We start from the raw sequence: 14,798 nt of genomic DNA on the forward strand, positions 1-14,798 counted from the left end.
GAACTTGGAACTTTTGGAAAATCATGTTGATGTGGTTAGAAAAAATATTTCCCTGTACAATTAGTGCAGCTGACATACATGGAACTTGGAACTTTTGCAAAATCATGTTGATGTGGTTAGAAAAAATATTTCCGTGTAAAAGTTGTGCGGCTGACATACATGTGTACTACTGATGCCCTCCAAAAGCAGCCGTGTAATCTCTGCTTGGCAGTCAAACTCCAAGCAATTTGTACAATTAGTGCAGCTGACATACATGGAACTTGGAACTTTTGCAAAATCATGTTGATGTGGTTAGAAAAAATATTTCCCTGTAAAAGTTGTGTAGCTGACATACATGTGTACTACTGATGCCCTCCAAAAGCAGCCTTGTAATCTCTGCTTGGCGGTCAAACTCTGTTTGAGCCACTCGGAGTTCATGTTCAGCCTGAAACAATAAGAATAGTATTAGTGACACACAGTATTTCTCTCATATCCCCCAAAATAATACGATATGATAGACTGATACTATTAAAATAATCTGATAGTCCAGGTGATTTAACTTTTAAATGGGTCAAGAAGTCTCAAACATTTTCACACCCTAGAACTCTAAAAAGACACACATGTAATGTAATTGATACAAAGGAGAATTCAAAAGAAATTTTAAAAAGTATGACAAAAGGAGAATGGTACGTCCTAGTTTATTTGAACATACTGAGCCTCAGAGTTTGCAACAATAACATTGCTGTACTCACTTTTTCCACTTCCTCTATCCATAGCTGAGAGGCCGAAGCATAAAACAAAACAAAAGAGAAAAATGCAGGTTATTACAAGGGTTTCTCTGAAAGTCGTCATTAGTGCAATGTACAACCTGTGCCTAAGATTACTACTAAATTATAAAACTTTATAAATTGTTTATATTATATAACCTTTTAGAGTGTTAAAAATGTCCTAGTTTGAGTTGAGTTTGAATTTTTACAAGATGCTGTTAACTTTCATTATCAGAATAGTTAGAGCTAGATGTTCCTGAAGAGGTTAAACACAAGAACTAGTGCAGAGTATCTTAGTTATGTGTGATCCAGGTGAGAGACAAAAAAACAAAAAACAAAACAGCAGCATCAAGAAAGAGATAAACAGGAGAATTATCATAAAGAGAAAGCAAAAAGTGAACATGACAACATGAAAATACAAACAAAAAAAATAACATGGTGTTAGACCACAGAAAGTAGTAGTAGCATGACATTTGTGATGTGATTGTCTTATGTGCAAAATTTCCCTCCAAACCTTTATAAATGTTTGAAAAAATGATTTTAAAAAAAGCAAAAAGTGAAAATGAAAGTTTGGCAGACATGTGTGGCTTTAAATTAGAGCTACAATGATAAATCAGCCAGGCCGATATACTGGTCAATATTAGCTTACTGCAAATAATGTATATTGGTTTCAGTGTATATGCTGGGCGATAAATAAGAAATTGTAGTACAGAAATGCCAAACTAAGTTTGAGGTAATTTAAAAAGAGTGTCAGGATAACATATTTTGTCCACTTATGTCCCACTTATGATGTGTTTCAAAAAACAATCAAGATTATTTGTTTGTTTTATCCTAATAAACACTAATGGGCAGATTTATCGTTATCTGATTTTTTTTTAAAACTTCTTGATATCAATATGGGTATGGGGTTCAATAATCCAGTATCTGTAGGACTAAAGCACAGGAGAGTATGACAAAGTCGGATAGCTAGTTCTATAGAACAACAGTATAGACAACTCTTAACGACCGAGTGATACCAGGACAAACATAAGCGGATTTTGGATTCATGTTATAAACCCGCAGTTTCTCCACAACATAGCTAAAACACTGCTTTCGCATTGCATTTTCACCTCTAAGTCTCTTATAGCTCTGAAACTCCACCAGAAGTAATATGCTGAACAATTTAACAGTGATGAAAATACTGACCACACAAGCAAAGAAGTGGACTATGTTGCAGGTGTGGTTTGAGAAGTTTCTATTGATAATATGTTGTATGTGTTTCTGTGTCTTTTGCCTTGACTCTAAACTGACTACAACTGCCACTCTCGACAAAGGAGCAGGGGAAGCACATGCACACATTCACAGAACATTTTATTTAACCCTTAACCAACTCCCTGATAAAACCTGTTGCTATACTCATGTCTCCACTATGATAAATGTACATGTACACTGTATGTCCACAATAGATTACATTGTGTATGTTAATCTCTTTTTCTTTCTTTTTTTTTGTTCTTTTAGCTCTGTCAAGGCACCATTTAAAGGAGTAATTTAGCACTCCTTTTAGCACTCAAAAACATTATTTTTGTTGCCCTCCACTGGTTTAACTACTCACTTCATGCAATGAAAAAACAAAGACACTAAGACGAGTTAATTAGCAACATTCTTCTGGGCGATGAGACACTTGTTATCAATAGAATGCCAACATCATCATTACAACATAATATCAGACATGACACAGAGGTCTGGTATGCAACTCTGAGCTCATAATCACCATTCTTACCAGAGGGAAACACCCCCTGACTAAACATTAATAAAGTACAGATTCATAGCAACTTACAAATAGTAACTACAGTACGTGCACCTGAAAGTTGTGTTAAGACCTTTTAAAGAACCATAATAAAACGTTAAGTGTTAATTGTTTTCCCAACAAACCACCTTTCATAGCCAATTACCTCAGTTTAAAAACTTAACTTTAAAAAGCACTCTTTTCTCATTGAAATATGTGCCTGGGGAATTATAATTACAAAATTATTACATTATATTTAAGGAATGATTGTATATGTCCAGTTAGGTTTAGTAAAGCAGAACTGTCACCTTACCGTAGAGGCACTGACAGAAAGCACATAGTTGCGGGGTCTGCTTTCCTGAAAATCTGGAGCCATCTACAGAAACAATAAGGTTATTTAACATTTGTAAAAGGGTGCACTCTGTGTATACATGGTAACCATACTTCAGAAAACACTATGCAAGAAATGCAGACAAAACAATCAGAAAGCAGAGCAGAAATTAAACCATGGTCTTAATGAGTTATACTTTAAGCAGCAAAGAAAACTGAGGATTGGTCAATCCCTGCATTATTAGTATCTACAGCTGATAATTCAGTTTTTCTGTGTACTAATGGGTTATTCATCAATATGATATTAATGTATGTCATCTATTAAAATCTAAATTATGTCCCTCATGATTTCCGCCTATAATTTGGAGGTTCCCCCAGACAAAAAATTCTTAAAATCCTGACCTTAAATTTAATTTTCTGTGTCTTTAATTTAAAATTATGACATAAAAGTTGTGCAATTTGGTCTTAAATTAAAAGGGCAGTTATTTGTCCCTGAGTTGTCCCGACCATTTGCAAAAATGGGAGAGGTGGTTGGCAGTCAATACCTGGCAGCACACTTTTACATTAGGTGTGTCTGAACTCATAAAAATAAAGATGCAGAGAAGAGATTTAACACAACTGCATGTAAACATCCTCTCCAACACCACTAAAACTTGTGACTAATCTGTCTAATTTACTGACCTGACTAATCCACTGTAAATGGGACAGTCAGTGATATTACTTGGTTTAAGGCTAGTCAGCAGTAGTTTACCATCCGCATGCTAACATGCATACAGGTTGCAAAAGCCTGACTTTGTCAGTCAGCAAAATGTATGGCTGTCAACATCATACTATTGTTTTGCTTTGTTGAACAGTGAAATAAAAAGAAGCTTCAAGAAAAGCAGAAGGGGTTCTGACATTCATTCCTAGATGATGGTGAAATAGGGAAGGAACATTTTTAAATTATGACCTTCTATTTCAAGCATATACTTTGGTTTGTCCTTGTGTACTACAAAGAAATCTCAAACTCAAACTGATTTTTGTGCAGAATTAATAATGATGTGAAAAGGAAGTCAGATTTAAGTACAAAATATTTGGGCCTATGGCTGGCCACCTGCTGGCAAAACAATATCATATTCTCACTCTAAAAACTTCTAAGGCCCATGACTGAGTAAAACCGGGTTTTCTAAAGACAGTAAACACAATGGATTAAAAGAAACTGTGGTTTGTCTAGATGTGGGACAAAGATGGATCTTTGGATGGTGGAGGGTAAAGAGTGCTCTTTGCCTTGACTCAAAAGTCCTAATGGATTTGTATCAATTTTCCAGAGAAAAAAAGTTTGTTTTGATATCAGGCCACAATACCTTCAAAATCTTGACAGCCATTTATACTGTTTGACTAGCCAACTCGTAGAGTCCGAATGCATGGAGTACAATGCCTTAAATCCAATAATTGTAAACCCATCAATCTGTATTTAACCACTTAATCCTGTGTTTAACAAAACTTTAGCCATTTGTCTTGTCATGTTTAGTCCAAAACATGAGCATTTATCAGAACAAGGCTGCACACTGAACACTTCCAATGTAAAAAACATTATCATCACCATTGTCTTTGTCATTTGTCTAAGGCCTGTTGTAAATAATTATGGTAATAGTTGCAGGGGAAGGTTTTTACTGTGTTTCCAGTGCAAAGTGATTTGGAAAGTATTCCCCTTAAAATTTAAACTGAAGAACTATAAAATCCTGAACATTTAATCTAAGGGACTCTAGAGCATGTTTTTTACTTTGTGCAATTTCTTTTCAATAAAAAGTCAATTGTTAAGATATGTTTATTTAATTAAGTTACACCGAGAGCAGTATGTATTGGCTCAAAGCTTTGCTTCATGTATTGGTTTTGTCAGGGTGTTAATTTCGAGCAGATGCTTCCACACTACAGCTGCTACATTTTAAGATGCCACTATTCACAGAAGCCACCTATAAACTGTTCAGTAAACCTACTTCTATTACAAGTAAATTTTATAAATATTCAGGTAAACCATGCATGTTAGGTTAAGTAACTGGACACAGTTCTAGAGACTGTTAGTGACTTATTGCCAATTTATTATCCATATCTATTGTACTGAAATCTCCATTCACAGAAAAGAAAAATCTTTTCAGCCTGTAGCAAATATTGTCAGAAAGTCAATGTTAAATAGAGAATTGCATTTGCAAATAAAGACATTCTTGAATAAATTTATTACCCCAAATAAAAATAAAGTAATTTGAACACACAGATCTGATTAAATAATAAACAGATCCCTTCAGCAGAGAGGTAATCTGTATAGAATTTATTATATTTATACAGGGACACATTTTTTGTTTCTTTGTCTGTTTTGAGACATTAACCTCGTTGTGATGCAGGAGTTTAATGCACCATCAGATCCTAGTAACTTGTTCTCAAACTGCTATATAAACACTGGTTACCTGAAGAAATGGCTGGTAGAATAAACAATCTCACCAATCACAGCCCAAAATATTGCATAATTTGGTAAGTGACTGGTGTTAATTTCCCATCATGCTGTTTAATATGCTACAAGTTTCAAGCTCTCTCAGCAAAGAGTCAACTCCAGGTCAAAGATGTTTTTTCGGTCCACTGCTGTGCTATTTTGCCAGTCATTAATGGTTTCTTGCCACCAATAAATGAATGGCACAGAAAATATATTCAAAGCAAGTGAGACGGGAAGAATAACGCAAGGTGTGCATCAAACTGAAAGTCTTTAAAAATGTCTAATACTCACTTCACCCTCGCACTGAAAAGGTTGTGAATACAAAGACAGTCATGGTTAATACTGGCACCATCAAAAGTTTGATTACATTAGAATGATTATGGGATGGGGTTTATGGGTTGGGAGGCAATAAAGCACTCACCGCAGCTTTAGCCTCAGCCAATTTAGCCTTCTTCAGACGTGTTTTACAGACGTCCAGGTCCAGACGAAGATTCTCAAGAAGACGTCGTTCTTTCTGAAGTAAACAAAATGACACAATCAGGGAGCAGTTGAAGTGAGCTGTGAGCAACCACAGCCATTCAAGCCATATGGGTATGGCACGATTAACAGCTTAGCATAGTGCAACTAAAACAGGCTATAAAACGGGCCCATGGACAAATGACAATAAGCTTCCAAAGACTTGTAGAACATACTGTAGTCACAGAAGAGAAAAGCAACCATGCTGACCTGTGGTGGTAAAGTAAATTTCACAGGTAGAAAGCTTGCCTTCTCGTTACTAAAAGGTTTTTACTTGTGGGCTGTAAACTGCAAAACTCAGTATTTTAACATATTATGGGTTATATTGTATATATGAAACATGTTGGAGTAAACACAAGCAGCCCAAGATATATTTCTATAACCACAACAGCTCTGATATACAATAACATTTTTGAGGAGCTGCAGGTTAGCTATAGGCTCTGCAGCTATGCAATAACTCCTTAACGCAGAAGCATAAATCCAGCTTCACATTCTGCCAGGCTGTCTACTGGGTCCATCTGTACCAACTCATATTGTATAGGCAAGGATTGTTCAGACCTACAGAATTTTATTTTATTTATTGTATCTAGTGGAGATCCCAACATTTCCAAAGATATACATTTTGGGAAATGTGTATAAAACAGATTAGTCAGTTGCCCACCTACTCCTCTTTATGTTAATTCTCATTAATCAGGGAAGATGAGTTGTTCCATCACTATAAATGATAAAATCAGCAATTAGTCATGTTCAGACATTGACTATTAAAGGTATGACATGCCATTTTCATATATGTCTTGGGTAAACTATAATCTGAGCCTTGACTAAGAACTGCTGCCAAAGATCTGTCTGCAGTGCAGTAAGCATGATCCACTGTTGCACATTGAATAAAACCATGAGAAATCATTTCTTTCAACATTAGATGGAACATGTGAAGTCAAGGGGGCGCTTTTTATGTGTTCTGCTGGAATGTTACAACCCTTTTCCTTAAACATTTCATGACTATAGTGAATGGCCATTCTGTCAGACTCACTGAAATGGTCTTCCAGTCTCCTTCCAGAAAATTCCTCAGGGGGGTAAGAAAGCTGATGGCTGACGTCTGGAGGAACTCCCTCTCTGCTGCTCCTAATCTTCTCTCACATTCCCCCACCTTGATCAAAGTGCTCCCTGCAAAAAAAAGATCAGATCCATTAACCACAAAGTCTTCATTTCAAATTCCAAACTCTTCCTTAACAATGCTTCTGAAGGAACACTATTGTTGAAGATACTCTAGTCTACACTCTAGTCTAGTCAAATGACATGACATTCGGCAAATTTTTGTGTTGACTTCAATAAGTTTCTAGGCTCTGCTTAAAGCAAAAATCTGTCAAAATCCATAAAAAAAAAAAAGACAAGCTTCAATCAAAGTTGTTCAAACTTTGTACTACAGATGCATAACACAGAGAACATTTGTGCTTAACATAAAACCACCTCTTCTGGCTGAGGAAGCCTGTTAGTTTTTCTTTTTAGACAGATATCAATAGTCATGCATTTCTGTCTCAAAAACAAAGTAACCTAACATTTGAGTTAAGGAGTTTCATTATATGGTTTCCTGCTTTCTCCTTTTTAGCCTTATTTTTATCTTTAATTTGTATTATTCAGACTTTTCAGCTCCTTTTACAAAGCGTATATCTAAATGAAACAGCTGCAGAAAAAGTAATTAATTTACATGTTCATTCATGACAACAGATATTCTTTTTGAATGGAGAGAGTACCAGTGTAACTACGGTCTTCTGCAGAATGTGGCATAATGGGTTATTTGTTGTCTTATTATACTGCAAGGTTACTGAGTGTTTGAGTTCATCTATAGTGAGTCTTTCAGAGTTAATTAGCCTTAAAAGTCTTTGATTTGTCCAGTTTAACCTGCAGGAGGTTCTGAAGTCTGATGTAACGTGCTCTGCTGCCACAAAATAAATTCATGACGAGTGAAAACGAGTTTTTCGCGTCTCCCAATGTCTTTACTGCAGAAATAAAGTCACAACTCGCCACAGTAACTCAGTCAGCTGACTAGCGGCCACTGGGAAAGTGAATAGTCTACAGACGTCCAACCGAACACAAAGTTTTGTAAGCATTCAAACGCTGTTACATTGTCGGACAGCTATGGGGGGGGGCATAACTCTCACTTCAGCATTAAGGATATTTGTTTGTTCTGCTCTTCTTCTTTCGAACTGTACTGTGAAAACAACAACTTGTGTTGGGTTTTTATAAATATTGTAGTGATAATGGTTACAATTATGTGGAAATGCATATTTTCACAAACTTTACCATTCAAATGCAACAAACCAACAAATTTATTTTATTTACTGTTAAGTCAAATACAAGGAAACTCAGGGATTAAAGCAAAACAATCTTCTGACTGAATGTTGGGGTGGGGGTACTAGGGTCAGTTCGGTGGGGTTGATTACATATACACACTACTGTGTGCCACTTTTGCATTAGTTTAGAATCTTAACATGCATTAACTAACTTGGCTGTGATTGGCCAGTTAGCCCAGTCCTGGAACATGAATGCAGCATGATCTCATGCGTACTCCAAATTACTGGTAGACAGAGACTGACAGGACTGGTATAAACTTTATAGATTTTTTGACAGTCCCCTGGCCCAACAACGCTGCAGCCCAACGGCATTGTCCCGGTATGCCCAATGGACCTACATGACTTTTTTTTTTTTTTTTTTTCCCCTAAAGAAAAGGCGGATGCCACATCGCCTTATTAGAGGGGCCGCTTTTTTCCCATGATGTGATCCCTTCCCATGGATTTTCATCTAAAAAAAAAGGCAGAGGCAGCTGAGAAAAAAAGCGGACAGTGTGTACATGCCCTTAGCCTAGAACCTACATGAATATTTGCATTTGGGTCATTTACTGCCTGTTTACCTTTCAAATAACCAACGTTCTACATCATCTACACCCCCCCCCTTCGGATTGACACTGATCTCATACATGGCCTCTCTGGAATAAACAGAGAACTTTAATCCCTGGGAACTTGCAGGGCTTCTGGCTGTCAGGTACCTGGTGGAACATTATTACTACTACTAACCTCTGAAACGTGAGGATTTTGAGATTTTCTTTCTTATGTGACAGGAAACCTGAATATCTTTGGGTATACTGTTGGTCTGTCAAAACAAGCAATTTGAAAATGTTATCTTGGGCTATAGGAAATTGTACAGGCATTTTCATTATTTTCTTACATGTTAAGAATAAACAATTTATCAAGAAAATAATCAGCAGATTAATTGATAATGAAAACCAGTACATATAACTTGTTCTGCATTCCAGTTAGAGAATAATCAGTTAGCTGACAACTTAGCATTGACCAGCGTTATCTCTCTTTATTGAGGCTTTTTTCCATTTACAAGTTGTTTCACTTTTCGTGGAGTTCAGCGGTATCATACCAGTGTATAAGGATTATAAAAACGGCGTACTGGAGTGAGTTATGCAGATCATTGTAAATTTATAGAAGGCTGCACTGCTGCTACAAAGCATGATACTGCGTGAGCACCGTGGAAGACAGTCAAAAACCTCAGAGTTTGCAGTTTCCATTTCAGCTTGGTTTGAGAAACAATGGTAGACGAGAGGTTGGAAAAACTAAAACCTTCAATCTATATGTACAACAAAGAACCAAGACCTTCTTTTGAAGAACCCTGAAGGTGAATACCACATATACGCGAGGCAGTCATTGTTGTGCTGTTTTGTGAATGGCTCTTATTTGTATAAAGAGCTGACAAAGTACAACATAACCTTCACCGAGATAACTGAGTCATGTTTACAAAAGCTAAAGATAACGGATGTATGTGACACCATAGGCTCCGCACACAGTACGTTATCAGTGGCATCCTGCAGTACTGACACTGTAGCTCCGGTCATACACCTTCCAGTACCCCTTTGCTGGCTCCTGCACAGGGGGACACTGGACAACCAAGAACAGGTACTTTTTACATCCAGCCTCCTCCTCCCCCCTAGTTTCGTCTTGGCTGGTCGGAGTCCTTCTCCTGTTCATAAGGCTGGATAAAAGCAATAGATTTTGAAATCATGAATGAAGTATTAAAAATCAAATGGCTTAAATCTTTTCTAAGGAGTAGTAAACAAATATAAATTTGTTTTGTAACAAATTTACAAAACAATCCCCCCCCCCAATCTACACTCGATACCCCATAATGACAAAGCAAAAACATAAATTAAAAGATGTTTTTGCAAATTAATACTGAAATATCAAATTGACATAAGTTTTAGACCCTTTGCTATGACACTTTAAATTTAGCTCAGGTGCTTCCCATTTCTCTTGATCTTTGAGATGTTTCTACACCTTGATTGGAGTCCACCTGTGGTAAATTCAATTGATTGGACATGATTTGGAAAGGCACTTACCTATCAATACAAAAAGGTCTCACAGCTGACAATGCATAACAGGGCAAAAACCACAACAGGTCAAAAGAACTGTAAATGTCCTTGAGTGGCCCAGCCAGAGCCCTGACAATGACTGTCCACCAATGGTACCCATCAAACCTGACAGAACTTGAGAGGGTGTACAGAGAAGAATGAAGAAGATCACCAAATCCAGGTGTGCAAAGCTTGTTGCGTCATACCCAAGAAGACTCTAGGCTGTAATCGCTGCCAAAGGTCCTTCACCTAAGTACTGAGTAGAGGGTCTGAAATTTAGCGTGATATTCTTAGTTATCTCCCTGACCACAGCTCTTCTTGCCCAGTTACCTTGTTCCTCTGGACGGCCAACTCTAGGAAGAGTCCTGGTGGTTCCAAACTTCTTACATTTCACAATTACTGAAGCCACTGTGCTCCTGGGATCACTCGAAGCTTTAGAAACGGTTTTATACCCTTACTGTGAGCTATACCTCACTGCAATTTTATTGCAGAGGTCTACATAGAGTTTCTTGGACTTCATGGCTTGCTTTTTGTCCTGACATGCAGAGTGAATTGTGGGACCTTATCAGGTATGTCCCTTTTCTAAACCATGCCCAATCAATTCAGTTTACCACAAATCAAATGAAATTCTAGACACATCTTGAGGATAATTACAGCAAACAGAATGTACCTGAGCACAATTTGGAGTGCCACAGAAAAGGGTCTGAATACTTTTGAAAATGAGATTTCAGTTTTTCCTCTTTAATAAATTTGCTAAAATTTCTAAAATTCTGTGTTCACTATGTCATTATGGGGAATTCACTATAGATTGTGCAGTGAACAAATTTTAATGATTTTAGCATAAGGCTGCAAGATAACAAAATGTGAAGAAAAGTCAGGGGGTCAGATACTTTCTGAATGCACTGTGTTAAGTTGCAAAAAAAAAATCTGTGGCATATAGAAGAACACAAAGTGCCATCCAAATGCTGAAAAATATTGCCTTAAAGAGTGATTTGCATCAGAATGAAAATAATGTGGGGCCTCAGCCCACTCAGAATGGTGAGAGAGACTATATGTTCCTTTGTTCCGAAGACAAAGGCGGGCTACTGAACTCAGTTTCCCAGGATCCTTCACCTTTTCACACCTGGGTGTGAAACACACCCATTGACCCAACAACCAGCTACCATTAGTCACAGTGTGGCCTATGACTGCAGCTCACTGGATTTAACAAGGCACCACGCCAGAAGGAACCTTTTTCCCACCCTGGACTTGCAAAAGTGGGCCTAGTATAATGTAGCATAGCAGAACTGTTTAACTTTGATGTATATGTATTAATTTGGTTAATTTATCCACCAAGCTTTATTGTCATGTCTGTTCAGAGTTAGGTTATTAGATAGCCACACCACTAAGCTGATGTTAGTTTTTTAACCAAAGTATTCATAGCACATCCAGTAACTACTACATCTTGCATGTGACTAACTAATCTCTCTTAACCAGGCACCGTTAACCTACACAGATTGGCCTCAAACCAAAAAACAGAAGCCATGTGCTCGCAGCAGCCATCTTTCAGTTCACCAACTTGTTTATGGTTTCCTTTACCTTCCTTTCACACCACCATTTTGAATCATCCATTTTGTGAACACACACACACACACACACACACAACACAGTATAATTTATTAGATTAGTTATGTTTTATCTTTTATTTGATAAATAAATGCTTCTGAATATACCTGCTTGTCTTTTTAATGTTGCACTAGAGTGAATGTCACAAACCTCTACTCTGCAGAACTCCAACCCTTCAACCTTTACCAGCTATTGATGATGGTTAATTTGGCTGTAGTTAAGTTAATTGATAATCAGATTTCCCAATTGATAGAGACTGAATCAGTGAAGTGACAATCCTTTTCCTTTTTAAGAATGGTGCCCCAAAGAGGATTTTATATAGATTAAATCCTGTTACTTAACATAATTATTTCTGATAGCCAAAACTGGATAAGCTGATGCACTTACAAAATCCCTAACATAAACAATAGCGCATAATATGAAATGATAGATTGTCACACATATACACCTATCAGCCACAACATTGAAACCACCTGTCTAATATTGTGTAGGTCTCCCTCACCTTATTAAAAAACAGTTATGATCTGTCAAGCTATGGACTCTCCAACCCCTCGGAAGGTGACCTATGATATCTGGTACCAAGATGTTAGCAGCAGATCCTTTAAGTCCTATAAGTTGCAAGGTGGGGTCTCCATGGATCAGACTTGTTTTTCCAGCACATCCCACAGATGCTTGATTGGATTTAGATCTAGGGAATTTGGAGGCAAAGGTAACACCTTGAACTTTTGCAGTGTGGTAGGTCGCATTAATCTGCTGAAAAAGGTCACTGCCATCAGGAAATACCGTTGCCATGAAGGGGTGTAAGTCTGCAACAATGTTTAGGTAGGTGGTACGTATCAAAGTAACATCCACTTGAATGCCAGGACCAAAGGTTTACCCCCTTCTTCCATTTCTCCATGGTCCAGTTCAAACACTCACGTGCCCATTTTGGCCACTTTCGGCATTGGACAGGGGTCAGTGTGGGTACTCTACCCAGTCTGCGGCTACGCAGCCACATAGGCAGCAAGCTGCATTGCACTGTGTGTTTGGACAGCTTTCTATCATAGCCAGCATTAACTTTTTCAGCTATTTGAGCTACACAGTAGCTCTTATGTGGGACTGGACCACATTGGCCAGCGTTACCTCCCACGTACATCAATTAGCCGTGGGCACCCATGACCCTGTTCACCGGTTGTCCTTCCTTGGGCCACTTTTGGTGGGTACCGTCCACTGCATACCAGTAACACCCCACAAGACCTACTGTTTTGGAGATGCTCTGACCCAATCGTCTCGCCATCACAATTTGGCTCTTGTCAAGGTCGCTCAGATCCTTACGCTTGCCCATTTTTCCTGCTACCAACACATCAACTTCAAGAACTGACTGTTCGCCTGCTGCCTAATATATCCCACCACTTGACTGGTGCCATTGTAACGAAGTAATCAATGTTATTCACGTCACCAGTCATTGCTATTAAAGGTTGTGGCAGATTGGTGTATATAATATCACACAGTCCAAAAATGGCAACACTAAAGGATTTATTTCCACTTTAACATATCAGATTCGCCTATCTCTGTTATATTCTTACTGCGATTTCTATTTTTCAATGAGTAATGGCATAATTACATTTTTTGTGTGCATGCATTGTTGATACATCTGGCCCCTGCTCTGAAGGGCCAGAGGGCTGATTGGAAAGTCCCTGTTTAGTGAGCAACAGCTGTGTTAGTTTAACTTCAAGTGTCAGCTTTGTGTTTTTGATAAGGTTGTCTAATAACAACCAACACGTTTGAACAATTTAAGCAGAAATTCACCTTAAATAGTTGGTCAAAAACCCAAATTCCCCAACACAAATGTGGTGAATGCTGCCATTCACCAAGAAGTGTTAAAACACCATGATGTCAGTGGTACATAAAAAAGATGCTAATCTGCACTGGTCTAAATGAACGAAGAAAGAGTTGAAAATACTTTAAAAATTGAGCCAAAATGCATGGTTACCTTAAGTTGTATGTGAGGCTGTAACAAACAATTCTTTTCATTATTGATTAGCCTGCCAATTATTTCTTTGTTAAATTATTTGGTCTATAAAATATCAGATTTTTTTATAAATGTCTATAAAATACTGGTCTACATAATAGTCAAAAATACCCATCACAATTTACCATATACACATGCATATACATTTTACATGTCTTGTTCAATCGTCAGTCCAAAAAGATTCAGTTAACTATCGTATGATTAAGAAACTGGAAAAATATTCCTATTTTAGAAGCTGGAACCAGTGAATTTTAGGCTATTTGCTTAAAAAGTTATCAAAAATGATTAACTGATTATCAAAGTCTAGAGGGCAATACATTAAGTGAAACTGAAATTCCAGGTAAGTGCAGAAAACAGACTATCACAGCTTAATGTACATGTATGTAATGTCACTTGAGGAAGCCATCAATTGGCTGCTTGTGGCTGTAAAACAAACTGCGAAATCAGTCTCAGGATTAAAGCAAACCAAAATTTTTGTTATGTACTGAAAGCAGCTTGTTAAGTGGGATGGAACATGTACTGGAGAACATGAAAACCTGGCTTTTAAAAGGGCCATCAAAAAAAAAAAAAAAAAAAAAGCCCTTAGTTTACCTGAAAAATCACACTGACAGCTCAGTTTGAAGTTATGTAATCATCACTTATATTGTGATAAAAGTATTTGGTTTTTGTGTAATTCTTGGTAGGTGGTGTTTCTCAACAGATAATTCATGTTTGATTGTCTGGACTTGTTTTAGTACAAAATCCAGGAAGAGGGTTAAGTAAGGATATGTGAATGGTGTTTTTTTTCCCCCTCTTTTGGTATTACTTTTTGAACACTGGGACAAAGTTCTTTAAATTATTTTTCATTTAAAAAAGAAAGACTTTTTCAAATATGGAGTCCATTTGTACAGTGCACTGACACAAATGTATTCACCCACCTAAAGAAATTATAATTCCATATTCCTCATTTA

General features: G+C 37.4%; 1 protein-coding gene across 5 annotated transcripts in view; it reads right to left on the reverse strand.

The window, feature by feature from the left end:
- The window catches only part of LOC120805220 (endophilin-B2-like), a 46,156-nt gene that overhangs the window by 19,983 nt on the left and 11,375 nt on the right, over positions 1–14,798 (reverse strand). For all 5 annotated transcript variants that reach the window (XM_040155249.1, XM_040155252.1, XM_040155248.1 and 2 more), the window contains 5 exons: positions 6,852–6,985; positions 5,727–5,819; positions 2,825–2,887; positions 732–755; positions 335–424 (listed from right to left, as the gene is read on the reverse strand). In XM_040155249.1, coding sequence (XP_040011183.1) covers positions 335–424; positions 732–755; positions 2,825–2,887; positions 5,727–5,819; positions 6,852–6,985 — 404 coding nt within the window. The remainder of the gene's footprint in view (positions 1–334; positions 425–731; positions 756–2,824; positions 2,888–5,726; positions 5,820–6,851; positions 6,986–14,798) is intronic.

This window comes from Xiphias gladius, chromosome 19 (genome assembly GCF_016859285.1).
Source record: "Xiphias gladius isolate SHS-SW01 ecotype Sanya breed wild chromosome 19, ASM1685928v1, whole genome shotgun sequence".
In the NCBI taxonomy this organism is placed as follows: domain Eukaryota; kingdom Metazoa; phylum Chordata; class Actinopteri; order Istiophoriformes; family Xiphiidae; genus Xiphias; species Xiphias gladius.